General features: G+C 44.8%; 1 protein-coding gene across 1 annotated transcript; it reads left to right on the forward strand.

Moving 5' to 3' along the window:
* The first annotated feature begins 599 nt into the window (after positions 1-599).
* On the forward strand, positions 600-13,306 carry lmx1a (LIM homeobox transcription factor 1, alpha). The gene is made up of 9 exons (XM_048976843.1): positions 600-692; positions 1,174-1,225; positions 1,824-2,004; positions 6,648-6,862; positions 7,113-7,279; positions 7,933-8,010; positions 8,987-9,068; positions 11,342-11,506; positions 12,376-13,306. Exons 1-9 carry the CDS (start codon positions 600-602, stop codon positions 12,504-12,506), a joined length of 1,164 nt encoding a protein of 387 aa, XP_048832800.1. The 3' UTR covers positions 12,507-13,306.
* The last annotated feature ends 1,252 nt before the right edge of the window (positions 13,307-14,558 follow it).

Raw genomic sequence — 14,558 nt, forward strand, 5'->3', positions numbered from 1 at the left:
TGGCTCCATCAAACTTCTAGACGTAGCCAACACGCTTACAGAAACAGATAAATGATTCAGAAAATTGAACCCATGGAAGTATATTTTGACCGCTACAACTTAATAAATCACACGGTTTTGTCAAAGTAAAACTCTCAATTTAATGTAAGTTATTAGGCTACATTTTCATTTTAAAACGTATGAAAATTCCTATAGATGTCCCGTAAAAGGCCTACCGAAACAGTTTTTGCTACGATGAAGGCAGAATCACAAAGAAATCATTATTATTGTTTTTGTTATTGCTATTACAGCTGCTGCAGTTATTGTAGTAAAAACATTTTACTCTATTGAAACTAAAGTAAAGTAACGCAATTGTTGTTTCACGATAGCCTACATTTTGGGATGAGTACATTTGAGATGTCTAAGACTGTTTTAATGTCTCAGATGTAGATTCGTGATGACTACCTGGAAGATTGCTCAACCTCCAGACCATTAAACACAGGAAGGTATGTTTTTTTGTGATCTTGCATTAGGTTGTGTGTTTAAAGGTGAGCTGAGCGCACGTCATAATATCATGTCTGTACAGCATCGCTGATGTTGAAGTTTCAGTGTGAAGTGCCATGGAGAGCGGCGACCGTGGCAGAGATGGGAGGAGAATGAAGATGCGGCGAGACGGTGCCGTAATGAAGACACGATCCTCAAAGTGCTTCAAGGTAGAGAGATGCTCAGTCACCGCTCTGGTGGACTAATGGGTTAAATAAATGGTCGCTGATCAATAAGTGAAGAGAAGATCTGCGGAACGCTCGTCGCAGCCAGAGAAAGAAAACTTTCTCCTTTTTCCTTCTTTTTCAAAACCTTTTTTTTTCAGTTTCCTCATTTCCAACTGTCTGCCGTAGATAATGAAGGAAAGATAGTGAGAAATATCTGGAAGGCTGGATTATTTGCAGGTGATTCTACCAAGCTGACAGGTTTTACTTTTTCGTTTTAATGTAAAGTATGCAACGAATGTAACTAGTAAATGATCATAAAAACATTCATTGCGATCATGAATGCATACATTTTTTGCTCATATGGATAAGTAAATGTTATTAATATAATGCGTCGATATAATTATTAGTATTATTGAATAAGGTAAAATGTGTCTGTTGTATTTATATATATGTTTATATGTATATATATTTTTTAATCTCACAGAAGATGCTGTTGGGTAATAGCATGGAAGAAAGTATGCCAGCATCCCTGCTTGGTGAGTAAAAATAAATCAGCAGCTATAATTGGTATTTAATCGATCGGATTCTTTAAATGAGCGCGGCCACTTTTTTCACTCCGACACTAAAATATGGGTTCTTTCAAAATCGAAAACGATGTCAGATTTTTTGTTGCCTGTGCTATTTAAGACATAATTTCAATATCATGCAGTTTGCTTAGCTAAATTTGATAATGGACATTTAAGCCATTTTGCGTTTCTTCTTTATATATATATATATATATATATATATATATATATATATATATATATATATATATTCATTAGTTTAAAATAGATTTACAATGAAAAATAGGCCTAATTGTTATCCATTATTTTTTTAAATGCTTTGCTAACCGTGTTTTACACTGGTCTGAATTTACGCTGCTTTTACGGTTTGCATTATTATTTAAATGTATTGTATGTTGCGTGTTCGGTACAGTATAGCCTACATTTTTACTTGAATATGATATGTATTTAGCAAGTTGTTAAAAAATAATATCGCAGTAGCGCTATGTAATTAGTGCAACTTCAAACAGGTGGAAATCCGCAAACGCCGTGCGATGCTTCTCGTTGTTGACACGATGTTTTCCCCCAGATTTGCCCCAAAAGTCGGTGTGTGAAGGATGTCAGCAGATGATCCGTGATAAATACCTGCTCCGTGTGAGTGACGGCTTCTGGCATGAACAATGCGTCAAGTGCTCGGCTTGCAGGGAGCCCCTGAAAAACAGCTGCTTTCTGCGGGACAACAAACTTTACTGCAAGCGCGACTACGAGAAGTAAGTGTCCGTCTGTTCGCTTCTTATTGTGGAAAATACAACATAGGCCTATTGCGTAAAGAAAACATATTTAAAATATTACATATAGGCCTATTTAATGTTTATCGTTATATGAGGGAATGTCTCCAATGTCAGTTCATAGAGAAATATAATTCAAGACACGAATCCTAAGGTTTAAGACTACAAAACGCTCAGCTGTGCGGCAGGTAATTAACGAAGCACGATCACAATATACACACGTCCATATGTCGTATGCACCCTCATATATATTTCAGCTGTTTGACATATTTCTTCATATTCTTGCCAGAGACCTGTCTGTTACGGATCGGGCGCGTTTCCCTTCTTGCTTTTGCGAGCTCCAGACAGAGCAAAGGTTGCGGACGGGACGGCTGGCTCCCGAAACTGACAAGTCACTAATCCCCATTGTTCTTTAAAAGAGGTGGCACCACATGAGCAGTCCTGGGAAGGGACATAAGCATCGACTTTCTAAATTCCATCAGCTATGCTCGGTCTGTGAGGTTCAGAACCTGGAGTAACACAGAGCAATGGTGTGGTAGTTAAAATAACTCGCGTTGTATTTACAACATTCAGGAAAATGTTAAAAGTTTCCTTCCTTATCTTTATATGCAAAGAAATCAGGTGTATTGATATGACACTAGGAGCACAAAAATATCTGTTTTCATATTTTGTCATGACTGATATTCCTGCACATACTGAAAGGGCCTTGTCTTTAGTATGGTGCCTGCATCAACTGACCTCTCCGTCAGTGTGAATTTCACACAGCACCGGAGATTGATAGGTTTTCCATAAAGCGTATATTGCTTTTGTAGTCACTTTACATACCATTGTGCAGTTAGATTCCCATACACAGAAAATCTATTTTGATTAATTCAAACACTTTTTCCCAGGCGCATAAAACTGAGGGAAAAAAGTTTTCCCACTTTCCCGCCATGAGACCTGTCCCAACTCCGTCATCTTGTCAGTCAACAATTCACGAGCTGCTCTTTCCGGCGTGTCCTTGACAAGGCCTGCGACGTATGTGTGTGCCTGCGTTCTGGTGCACGCACGCGCGCGTGTGTGTGTGGTGTGTCGAGGGCGGTGTGTGTGCGTGTGTGTGTGGGACTTGGCAGAGTCGCCGCAGTCAGAGCAACCGGGAAGACAAGGTGACTGCGGGAAGGAGGGCCACAGTGGTCCCAGGAATGTGCGAACTGTGCCACAGGCAGGGAGAGATCTGGCGGAGAGCTCAACTGACACGTTGTCAAGATGTGTTAAATTAGCGGAGTCCGCCGGGCGTGGCAACGGCAAGCTGGGGACGGCATATGGCCGCGTCAGCGTGGCACCCGGCCGGCTCCCCTTGCGCCGAGAGTTCAACGCAGAGCCGGGACAATGCGTGGCCCACGGATCCGGCTCCCATTATTTCTGTATGGTTTGGTGACTGCCTCTGCCGAACGGTACACCTGGAGAGAGGCCGCCGTGGGATGCAGGCGGCTCCCACCTTTCGTAAATCCGGGATGGTGTACTGTCTGTACTGTCTGTACTGTCTGCCTTTCATCGGACAGTCATGTCGGCTCCGCTGGCTGCATGATGATCCATACGCCGGTTCGTCAATAACTGTAGAAGGACGGCCCACATGGTCGGCAGACTCGGCAAGGGGCTGGATTTTCTGCTGGCGACCTGGGCGTTTTCAGTGGGGCAGGGCAGCGAGAGCGCGCCATATGTTCTGGGCGCTGGCGGACCGCTGCTTTTGACGAGGCTCCGGTGTGCGGGCAGAGCTGTGGCATCTGGATCGGGCCGGCGGACGGCGGTGGGACTCTGCCCGTCCAACCGTGAGTTATCTGACCTAACCAATTAGTCGCGTGCCCACTGCCAAAGCCACCTGGCCAGTGCCACATCACCAGTCTTCCTCTCGCCTCAGCCCCGTTTTCTTTTCGACGGGTTCGACGGTTCGCCCTGCTTCCCTGGCACCTCTGGCCAAGAGGGCAGCCGGACTCCTCCCCTGGCCTCCAGCTGCCTCCCCAGTGCAGAGATCCGACTGTGAGTACAGCGTGTTTACAGCAGCCAATACAGTGTACCCATGTCTGCACTGCTCAACCCGTGACAGCCAGTGTACCTGCCTGCTAGATGGGTCAATTATGCACCTCCCGGTAATTTAGTCCGAACCGTCGTACGGTAAGCCCACTGGCCTGCCGGTCTCCCTTCGCAACTTTCCTTTCATTTTTCTCATGTGTGAAAGAGATGGAATTCCACCATGTTTGTATAAGATAAGAAGGTCCCACTCAAGGGTCCAAGAGCAGTAACCTTCGGATACATTTCAAAAACCTGTCCACTGCTTAAACCTACCTCCTCACTGCCCCCTAGCTTTTTACTGGGGGTCCAATAATAAACAGCACAGCTTTCGTTACCATTTCCCCTCACTGTGGGCCAAATGTACACGGCCAGTAGCAACCTCCAGACATTTTAGCTGCTGGAGTTATGGCCTCATTAAAGTTTAACTTACATCCAGCGCCACTGGAAGTCCAGCCGCGAGTGAGAAACCATTCACACCGAATTCACCTTAATATCAAGCCCCTAATGGGTCTTATTTAGATTCGCCATGTCCGTTAGTTTTTAGGCAACGAAAATTTGTCCCAACCCATTACGTCACAACGCATTGGCTTGTTTTATAAAATAATAAACATTTCTGGGTCAAACGGTTATTCCTGACAGTTTCAGATGTCTCCCAGATCTTCCCTCAGGCTGATCATTGGGGACCGGAGGGTGTAAACCTGGCAGAGGCGTGAACGTGAGGCTCCTGCGGGTGGGTCATGGCTCGGCCAGCCTCTCCTGGGAACCCGCATGCCGCGGACGCTCCCATGCAGACAGCTCCGGTCAGTCCGTCTGTCTGGCTCACATCAGCCGTTCGCAGCGTTCTAATTGGTCTCCTTGGCGACTCTACAGCAACACTAATAAGTCACAACAATGCCGCTCCTTGGGAAGATGCACCTTGCGATCCCCTGTGAGTCTCCAGTGGTGCCTCCGGAATGTTTAACCTACACATAGCAGTTATTGGCATCTTTAGGTGGAAGTTTATTACGCAATAAAAAAACCTGGAGGGTCTATTTGTTGGATCCACAGATTGGATTTAGACTTGAATTAAAAATAAATGCCTACAGACAAATGCTTAAGTAGAACAAATGCAAGGTTTAATTTTTACTAGCTCAAACACTCAATAAAACAGCTTAATAGTTTAACAGTTGTTTAACAGAGCAGATACACTGAAAACGTATTAGTGCCAGTCTGGTTGTGAACTGTAAAACAGAGGAGGAGGACAAGACGAGCGAAACAAACAAAAGAAGACAAACAAATATGAAACCATTGAGGAGAGGACAATGAACATGAGGGTATGTTCCCTCCTTTTGTTTTTGTTTAGTTAAGTAGAGTTAAGATAATGCAGTGGATCAGCCTACCCCATGGGAAACCTAATTCTCCCCCGACTGGAGCCATGACATGTAGAGTTCTTTTCTCTCCGCTCCCCAGGACGGCAGCCCCATGCACGGCAGCCAGAAATCACTCATAGTTTAGGGGACTTAGCCCAACTCTGGTTGCCAGGCGCTACTCTTGCCACTCTACGGGTGTGTAGCTGAGTCGGGTGGGACGGGAGGGGGAAGGGAGGGATGGGGGGTTGGGGGGGGGGGGGGCAGGTCGTCAACAAGGACCCCCTCTCCAGACAGTCCAAAGAAAGGGACGACTCAGCAACATTCCGGTTTTCCCCGGACAGACGAGCTTCCGAATGGGAACTGTGGAGAAGTGTGGGGGGGCTGTGGGGGGCACGGGTGGGATTTCGTGGTTTTGGGAAGTGCTTTGCTGGAATGTGGGTAGCCTCGCTTGGCGGTGATGGGTTAGGCTTCGTCAGAGGCTATTTATTTACGCTCTTTTCATCACGCCTGTTGCTACAGAGATTACCAGCCCATGGAAATGCTCTTTGTCCTCGATCCAAAGTTGCTGGATGTTTGAAAGTGTGTCACAGTCTGTGAGTAAGAGAGAGAGGTGTTTGTGAGAAGTGCCTTTTTCTCTGTGCGGTCCAGAGTAGAGGAACATATAATACGTGCTTTAAATGCGTCACGTTACTTTATTACCATTATAGCACAGTGGATGTGCTTGGCACACAATTCGAACTTGAGTAAAAAAAAGCTTAGAGTTACACAGAGATTAATTGCTACTGGATGTTATTTTCCGCAAGGATTATTTAGCTAAATTGCTATGAACATGCTTTTATATAATGTGAATTACCTGCCTCAAAGTTTTTTTACGGTCTACAGCATTATTTTTCCAAAAGGACTTTAGATATCTTGTTTAAGGGTATAACAGTAGGTTCCTATCTAGAGTCAGGGTTGGACCACTTTGGCCCTCTGACTTAGCGCGGTCGGCTGTCCAGATTTGACTTTTTCACCTATCTGTGCTTGTTTACTCTCCCGCGGACATGGGCCATGAGCTCAGCCGGTATCTCTGCGGTGAACCTATTGTCTGGACCTCTCATATTTAGAAGGAAAGCCCAGTGGAAACAGCGGGAGCAGACCTGAATGGCAGCCTCCGGCTGACTAGCACCCCGCTGACTCCCGCCTCCTCTCTCTTCCCGTCCCTCTGACGCCGTCCCTCTCTCCCAGCTTGTTTGCAGCTCGCTGCGGAGGCTGCTCGGGGGCCATCGGGCCGTCGGAGCTGGTCATGCGGGCCCGCGAGTCTGTCTACCACCTGTGCTGCTTCTGCTGCAGTGTGTGCGCCCGCCGCCTGCGAAAGGGCGACCGGTGCGTGCTGAGAGACGGCCGGCTGCTCTGCGCCAGGGACTGCGGGGCGCCCGCCAGCCCAGCCACCTCCGAGTCCGGTACGCGGCGGTGTTCTCACCGCGAGCTCCACTGCCGCGCAGCAGACACCTTCACGCCCCCCAAAATCTTGGCTCATTTTTGTTGAAGGGGAAAGTAAAGGTGTAAATAATCCCACTCCCTTTAGTGCTGCTTAGCGATGGGCTAGCATGTTGGCATGTTACTAGCAACACCTTTTCTCACCATCAACCTAATGTCATTCCATTGGTTCTGTACCTGTCCTCTGAATCTAATCTAATCTAAATGTCCCAGGTAAAAGCGAGGAGGAAGAGGACGGCCCTTTGAAGACGACCTGCGGAGGAAGTGGTGCTGAGGACGCTGACCCTAAACGGCCCAAACGCCCCAGGACGATCCTGACCACCCAGCAAAGACGAGCCTTCAAAGCCTCCTTTGAGGTCTCTTCCAAACCCTGCCGAAAGGTGGGTGAGAGCCAAAGAGTTCAGTTGTACGACCCAGTCTGGGCGGGGGGGGGGGGGGGGGGGGAGATGGGGGGGCGGAACAGGGACATAGTTTGGGTGGAGGGCTGGAGATGGGTTTACAAAAACGGGAAAAGGAACAAGAGTAAAAGACTTCAGCTTTGGCACCAGGGAAACACATGAGAAGATGAGATGAGGAAGAGCAACAGTTGGCTGCTGCACCACGTATCAAGATTTGAGAGGATGTTCAGGCTGAAACAGAGCCCAGCTTTATATTCTCTGCAGTAAGGGATGGTTGGGGAGAATGAAAAGGCTCCTCAGCTCCTGACATGGCCCCGCCCAGGAGGCCCAAGCCCCACCCATCTCACAATCAGATAAGCCAAAGTAGCGAAGACTTTCCCTACACGCAGATTTTATTCATTTTTTTTTTTTGCTGCCGCTGAGTATTTTTATTGGGAGCCAGCATTTAAATAGCTAAATAATCAAACACAACAAGGCTGCTGGCAAAGACGTGCTTGGATCGGGGCTCCCGGCCTACAGGTACGGCACACAATGGCACGCGACCATTTGCCAAGTTGAATCATGTGAAGGCAGATGGCTGGGCGCACAGGCTGCACACAGGCGCCGACGGTCACTGTGTCTCTCTGATCGCGAAGGTGCGGGAGACCTTGGCAGCAGAGACGGGGCTCAGTGTGCGAGTCGTGCAGGTCTGGTTCCAGAACCAAAGAGCTAAGGTACCAGCCTATCCCGTTACCGTCATTCATTCAAAAAAAACACAGGGACTATTTTATTGGTGCTGCTGAGAACTTCCAGTGCTTTCTATCACATTAAAAGATTAAAGTACAATTATGATTTTGGTAACACTTCCTATGAATGCCATGTCTAATAATAATCTATGAACATGTTCACAACACATTATAATGCATTCATAAAGCATTATATATTTATAAACCTATATATATTTATAAAAAGGCATGCATTATAGCCATGTTTATTATGCATTATGAATGCTTCATGAAGTTTTCATCAATAATACACTACAGATACCTTCATAATGCAGTAGAAAGCATCCTTAATTTTTATACTGACCATTATAATGCATTATGAAGGTATCTATAGTGCATTATAGCAGAGAGCTTCATTGGAGCTTATGAAGTATTATAATCAACAGTATAATGCCTTATGGCTGTCAGTAGAAGATGCTGTAATGCTTTATTAATTCTTATACTATTATAGTGCATTACGAAGGTTGGGCGATATGGCAAAATATTTTACCATGATGATTTTTTTAAATATCAATTAATATCGATGATTATCAAAATTTAATTTAAATCATTATTTACTTCGAGGCTCAATTTTGCTTAGAATTTCCTTAAAATCCCTCTTAGACTGAGAACATGAAAAAGGCCTTTCTATGTATTTGATAGGCATAGGTTGTTTGTTCTTATGCCTGCCATATGATTGGTTGGAATTCCATTTGTTTCTGTGATGTAATTGGCTGATGCATGCTATCAAGCAATGTTCCTTCTTGAGGGTTTATTTCTGATTTCCTTTTCACTTCAATTTCATATGATGACAAGTTTATATATCGTGTCTATCGCCCAGCCCTATTTAAATGTATAAATAACATAGTTTTGATAGCATTGCTTTCAGTGCATATCAAGATAAATGAAAAGATATTATTATATACTTTTTGTTTGGCTGTTTCAGATGAAGAAGCTGGCAAGGAGGCAGCAGCAACAACAACAGCAACAACAGCCTCAAGATCAGCACGACCCCCAAAGACAGTCAGGTATCGTCTGCACAAGGCCACTGTCCAGACACAAGGCCCTTCCAGAAAGAATATGTAAACTTAAGGGTGATTCTTCCATGCACCTAAGTCAAAAAAGCACGTACTTAAGTGTAATTTTCCCACCAACTTAAGTGCGGGGTTTGAGTGATAGATACAATAGCACTGTACGGTGCAAAAATGCCAAATTACTTTAATAATTTTCCAGTTAATTTTGCTGAAGGTTATGGTAGCCCGACATGCTTCGAACCATGGAGTGCTTATAGACTTCAGCTGCTACAGAGTCACTTTTCATGCATTTTCCCTTCTAGTCAGTACACTATTTATTACTATTTATTGTTTTTAGTCTTGTAAGGTACGAATGAACTTAATGTGGTAAGTGAAATTTGTGCTGTCATCCTTGCTATGGCGTTATGCCATACTTATGGCGTTGATTCGATGCAGAAGTTTAAATTAGACTTTATGCCCGACAAAATGAATTAAATAATAGAAATAATGATACCAATGGCCAATAATGTAATTATATGCATTATAGATAATAATAAAAATAATACATTAATAAATTATATTATAAACATCTCCTATGAGTTTCACGAGAAGTGTCTAGTAGACGCATTAAATGAATTCACTAACTTGTCGATTGCTGAGAGCCCGGAACAGTGATGGCCAAAATGACGCTTCATGAACCACTTGCTGTATTTTCTGACCCCACTAGATGGCGCTCTTGGTTTACTTTGGTTCATGCTTTCAGCCCTTCTTTGCACAGAGAGCACCATCTAGTGGTGTACAACTCGCACGAACATGCGTGCGCACACACTCACACCCACATATACATTGTAGATATTTTCCATAATGAAATACTGGGGAAGCTTTGCAGTTGAGAGGCTGAATATTGGGTTTGCTGTAGCTACCTCCAGGTGCCTGCTGCCTCCACTGTGACTGGGGGAGTCGTACAGGGTTGGGTGATCTCTAAAAAATAACAAACACTATTTTATTTTTTTGTAGCAGAGAGAAAAATATGAAGATAACGATATGTGGATAATCCGCTAAATAGCCAGTGTTAAACCTTATTCACGATGGTGCTGATTAGCAGTGTTCACTATTTATTTATTATAAGTCTGGAAAACAATCGATCAGCAGGCCAATTTAATCGTGAGCTTTCTAAAGCAGTGGTTCACAAACATTTTACACCATGTACCATATCACAGTAAGCTGCGTACCACCCTTATGAACGATGTTTACCGACCTTTGCATACCATTCAGGGAGTTAAAAAGATAATTATATATTAAAGATAATTTGTTGTTTTCTTTAAGCTGTGTTGAATACGTAGGCTGGGAGACTGAACTGGAAGCCAAATTATACATTATACAACAAAACTGAGTGCACTTCTGATCAATATCTCTAAAATGCTAAATGATGATAGACTATCATCTTTCAATCACTGCATCATTTTCTTTAAGTTAAAGTGCAGGATATTTCATTTCATGTATAGATAAACTAGGGGAGATAACCTACATTGAAAATAAGGACTTCAAAATGCAAATCCAATGCAACAAAACTGAGTACACCTTTGAGCACTGCAACAAAAGTCAATACACCTGTGATTTCCAGTTAAGGATATTTCCATGAACAGGGTTATAAAATTAACCTGCAAACACCTTAGCTGTCTCAATTTTCACATGGGTTGTGTCTAATGCAACCAGATGAAACCATAATAAATTTATTTGGATCAGACGGGGTCCAGCGTGTTTGGATGTGGCCAGGATTACGACAGTGACTGGACCGCACTGACAGTAAAACATGGAGGTGGCATTGTTCTGGTAGGGGGCTGCATGAGTGCAAACGGGGTAGGGGAGATGCCACCATGAATGCATTGTGTGTAACTGAACCCTACTTCCCTGACAAAGGCGATAATCCCCGGTTAGTCAATGTCATTGTCAATTACCAATAATATCGCCATGTCACACAGGTGGACTGCTAGCCTGACTACACAACCGGCACTGCACTGGTCTCCAGCTGCAACTACGTGACCTACAAACAGCCTATTTTATGAATAAAAAGAAAATATCCACTATTCCTCTTGCTACTCAGTTTTTTAATTTTATACATTTAGGGTCAGAGGGCAGGGTTTTGTCTTATATTGTTTAGATGGTTATGGTCCTTCTGTGGGTTGATGGACACCCAACCCCCCCCCCCAGGCCTTTTTGAATATCATTCCCATTTCAGCATAGCAACCGCATTCCGGCTGACATGTGTGTCGCGCCGTCTTCTCTAGCGCCCCCCTGTGGAAGCCTGAACCCCAGCATGGACAGCCTGACCTCGTACTCCAGCCTGCAGCAGCAGCAGATCATTGCTCTGGAGCAGCAGGCCTACAAGGCAGATCCCTTTCGACAAGGCCTCACCCCCCCCCAGATGCCAGGGGACCACATGCACCCCTTCGGTAATCAGCCCGGTCACCGCGTCTTACGTCACGTTCACTCCGTTTATCTCTCATCACCAGTCTTAATTATTATTTTTATGCATGCTTAACGTGTAACTTTTTACATTTTTCATATAAATATAAAAATGCAGGTATTAAATTCTGATAAATAAATATAACATTTTATGCCTGTGTTTGGTAACACTTCAGTTTAGGTCTGCTCCTTAACTATTCATGAACTCTTATTAATCATTTGATAATGTATTAATATATAGAAATATTCATTCAAAACGTATCATATTATCATATTTATAAAACAGCTTCTAAATCAAAGGGTGGATTTCATTATGAGGGAATCTTTTTATTTACTTACATATTATCAAATTATTAGTAACTATTTTATTTATAATAGTTAAAAAAGTAGACCTAATATTTTTATTATAACCCAAACCAGTTATAATATTTACCACAAGGTGATTTTATTTTTGAGAGTTTCAGTATAGGTTTTAATTTAGAGTACAGGCAGCCCCGGGTAAAGGACATCCAACTTATGAACAACTCGTACATACAAACAGACTGCAGTAAAGCCTATTGCATAAAATTACTGTATTATTATTTATCTGACTTACCTACAAATCTGACTTAACACGTCAGGAGACGGTTCTCTTTGGTAACCTGGAGTCTAAGGAGGCTAAGCCTGCATCCCAGACACTTATTTTAATGACTTCCTGTCACTGCTTGTAGGTGACATTTTCTTTAAGAACCCTCTACATCACGCAGGGTGTTTCTGTACAGTTGACAGTGTCTTATTGTACTAGTTACACTCAGCTTAATGTATTATGGCCTCTGATTGGACGCTCAGTAACCTCACCAAATTCCCCCCTCCGCAGGAAGTGAATACCACTGCTTGGATGCTGACTCCCTCTGCCACCTTGGCGACTGCCTGTCCCCCCACGACCCCTCCCTTCTCAACCCCATCGACCGCCTCTGCTCCATGCAGGACTCCTACTTTGCCTCCTGAGTGCCCCGGGGCAGATGGCCAGTGCCCCATGGGGGAACAGAGTGCACCTCCCTCGGGCCAAGCTTCGAAGTTATCAGGCTGAAAAACATTTTCCTCTGTTGTACGGACCAGAAAAGACCCATCAGGGGCTTGTGGACGGTGACCACCGTGGCGGGTCAACCCACGTGAAAACCCATGAAATCAGACTGAAAGGATCTTGCACTGTTTCCACGACAGACGTTTTTTGCGAAGCCTGCAGTATGCGATTTAGAAATGTTTCACTCAGCGCTGGAGGGAAACCCGGCATATGCTGTAAATAACTCCTCTGTATTTACAAACATTGTACGACATTAGCTATAGGCAGATGTGTAGCAGTTGGAACATTAAATCACAGGTAGTACCGGTAGTTTAGGGTAATGCCTCCCAGCCTTTTGATGACCGTGGACCAGTAAAACTTGTAAATATGGGTAAGGAGGGATGGGGGTTACTGGTTGTCGACCGGGTTCAGGACGGGTGTCCAGCAACGGACCAGATAAATGTAGCTGTTTTCATTTTTTTCCAGATGCCATCAGAATATTTGAACGTCAGGAGTCGTAAAAATGGCTTGTGGTTGAAAATATGTTTACTTTGGGAAATCAACCAATCCTACCCCCGAACCCCCAGCATGCTGCAGGCTGGTGGAATCGGGGGCCGCGATCTCGAGCGTCAACCTCGAGCTGGGGAGCTGGACCGCGTGCCCTTTTGCCTGCGGCCGGGAATCCCCTCCCCCGGCATGTAGAGAGTCAGGTAGCATCCCACAGTGTCACCTGAGAGCAGGGAGAGCGTGGTGCTGGTCACAGTTGGAGTGGCAGCGGCCGGCCCAGGAGGGGGGGTAGGGGGGAGGCGGGGCTCTCGCTGCAGGTAATCCAACACCAAGCTGGTAATGTGCAGGTTAGCCACACGTGACGGAGTGCAGAAATGGACATACCAGCACGGGTTCGGACCGAGGTCAGGAGCCCAATCTGAGCATTTTGCTCCCCGTGCGACTCCCCCACGTTGGCCCAGAGCAGGCGACTCTTACAGACTCACACTACCGCCTTCCAGAGTCTTTGAAAATATTCCTTTTTTTTATGATCACTAGTAGAATGTCGAAACATTTGTTACATATGTTCAGCTCACGTTTCAATAAAATATATCTAATGGAAATCTGGCTCAAGAGATGTGTTACCATCATAATTTTCCACCCATCTTGGATACCTGCTTACCCAGTAGAGGGCTAGCAGTGGCCTGCACCCCCAGTGAAATGGCCAGACAATCGCAGGACAAACACACTGAAGCATTATGTCCATCCATCATTCATCTACCTTCTAACTGCTTGTGTGAGTCATGGGGGGGGGGGGGGGGGGTCACAGAACACAAAACTGGGGATGCCAGCCCATCTCAGCACAAATACACTCACATTATATTTAAGTATAATTAGGATAATATAACATAATTCCTATCATCAAAGTAGTTTCTGCAGTCAGGGAGGCATCCTTGGTTCAAGGGTCAAAGTTGACCATTTCTTTGATGTCAAAAGAGATGGTTCATGATCACATCCCTCCTGTGATCATGACAGGTAAAACTCTGCGGCTTGCTATCAAAGGACATACCTGCATTTTTTTTTTACCTTTGCATAGACCACCCAGGTTCGGCTCTGCATCTCTCCGCTGGAATGCACTCGTGATACCGGGATTCAGAAACCAGGACTAGAAGCTATGGCAGAGTAACTGCCCGGTATGACACGCAGATATGAAGGTCTGCAATAAGCCACCGGGCGCTCTCTGCCCTGGCTGTGAACTTTTCGTTTCATCTCGCGTTTCTCAGCATGCAATCGGACCTTTAAAAGTAAAGTCCGCGATTCATCGGTCAGGAGCAATCTGATCGTCTGCCATCTGCGGGCGTTGCAAGCCCAGGTCGCCGCAGAGCGGTCGGATGAACCCGAAACACTCAAATGCACAATGGATTTAACAAATTCACTGAAATGCTAGTGCCATTAATCGAATGTCAAACTAGTACATATGTGCATGTATGCAACACAAAAATAATCCAAGG

The sequence above is a fragment of the Brienomyrus brachyistius genome, chromosome 15, assembly GCF_023856365.1.
Source record: "Brienomyrus brachyistius isolate T26 chromosome 15, BBRACH_0.4, whole genome shotgun sequence".
In the NCBI taxonomy this organism is placed as follows: domain Eukaryota; kingdom Metazoa; phylum Chordata; class Actinopteri; order Osteoglossiformes; family Mormyridae; genus Brienomyrus; species Brienomyrus brachyistius.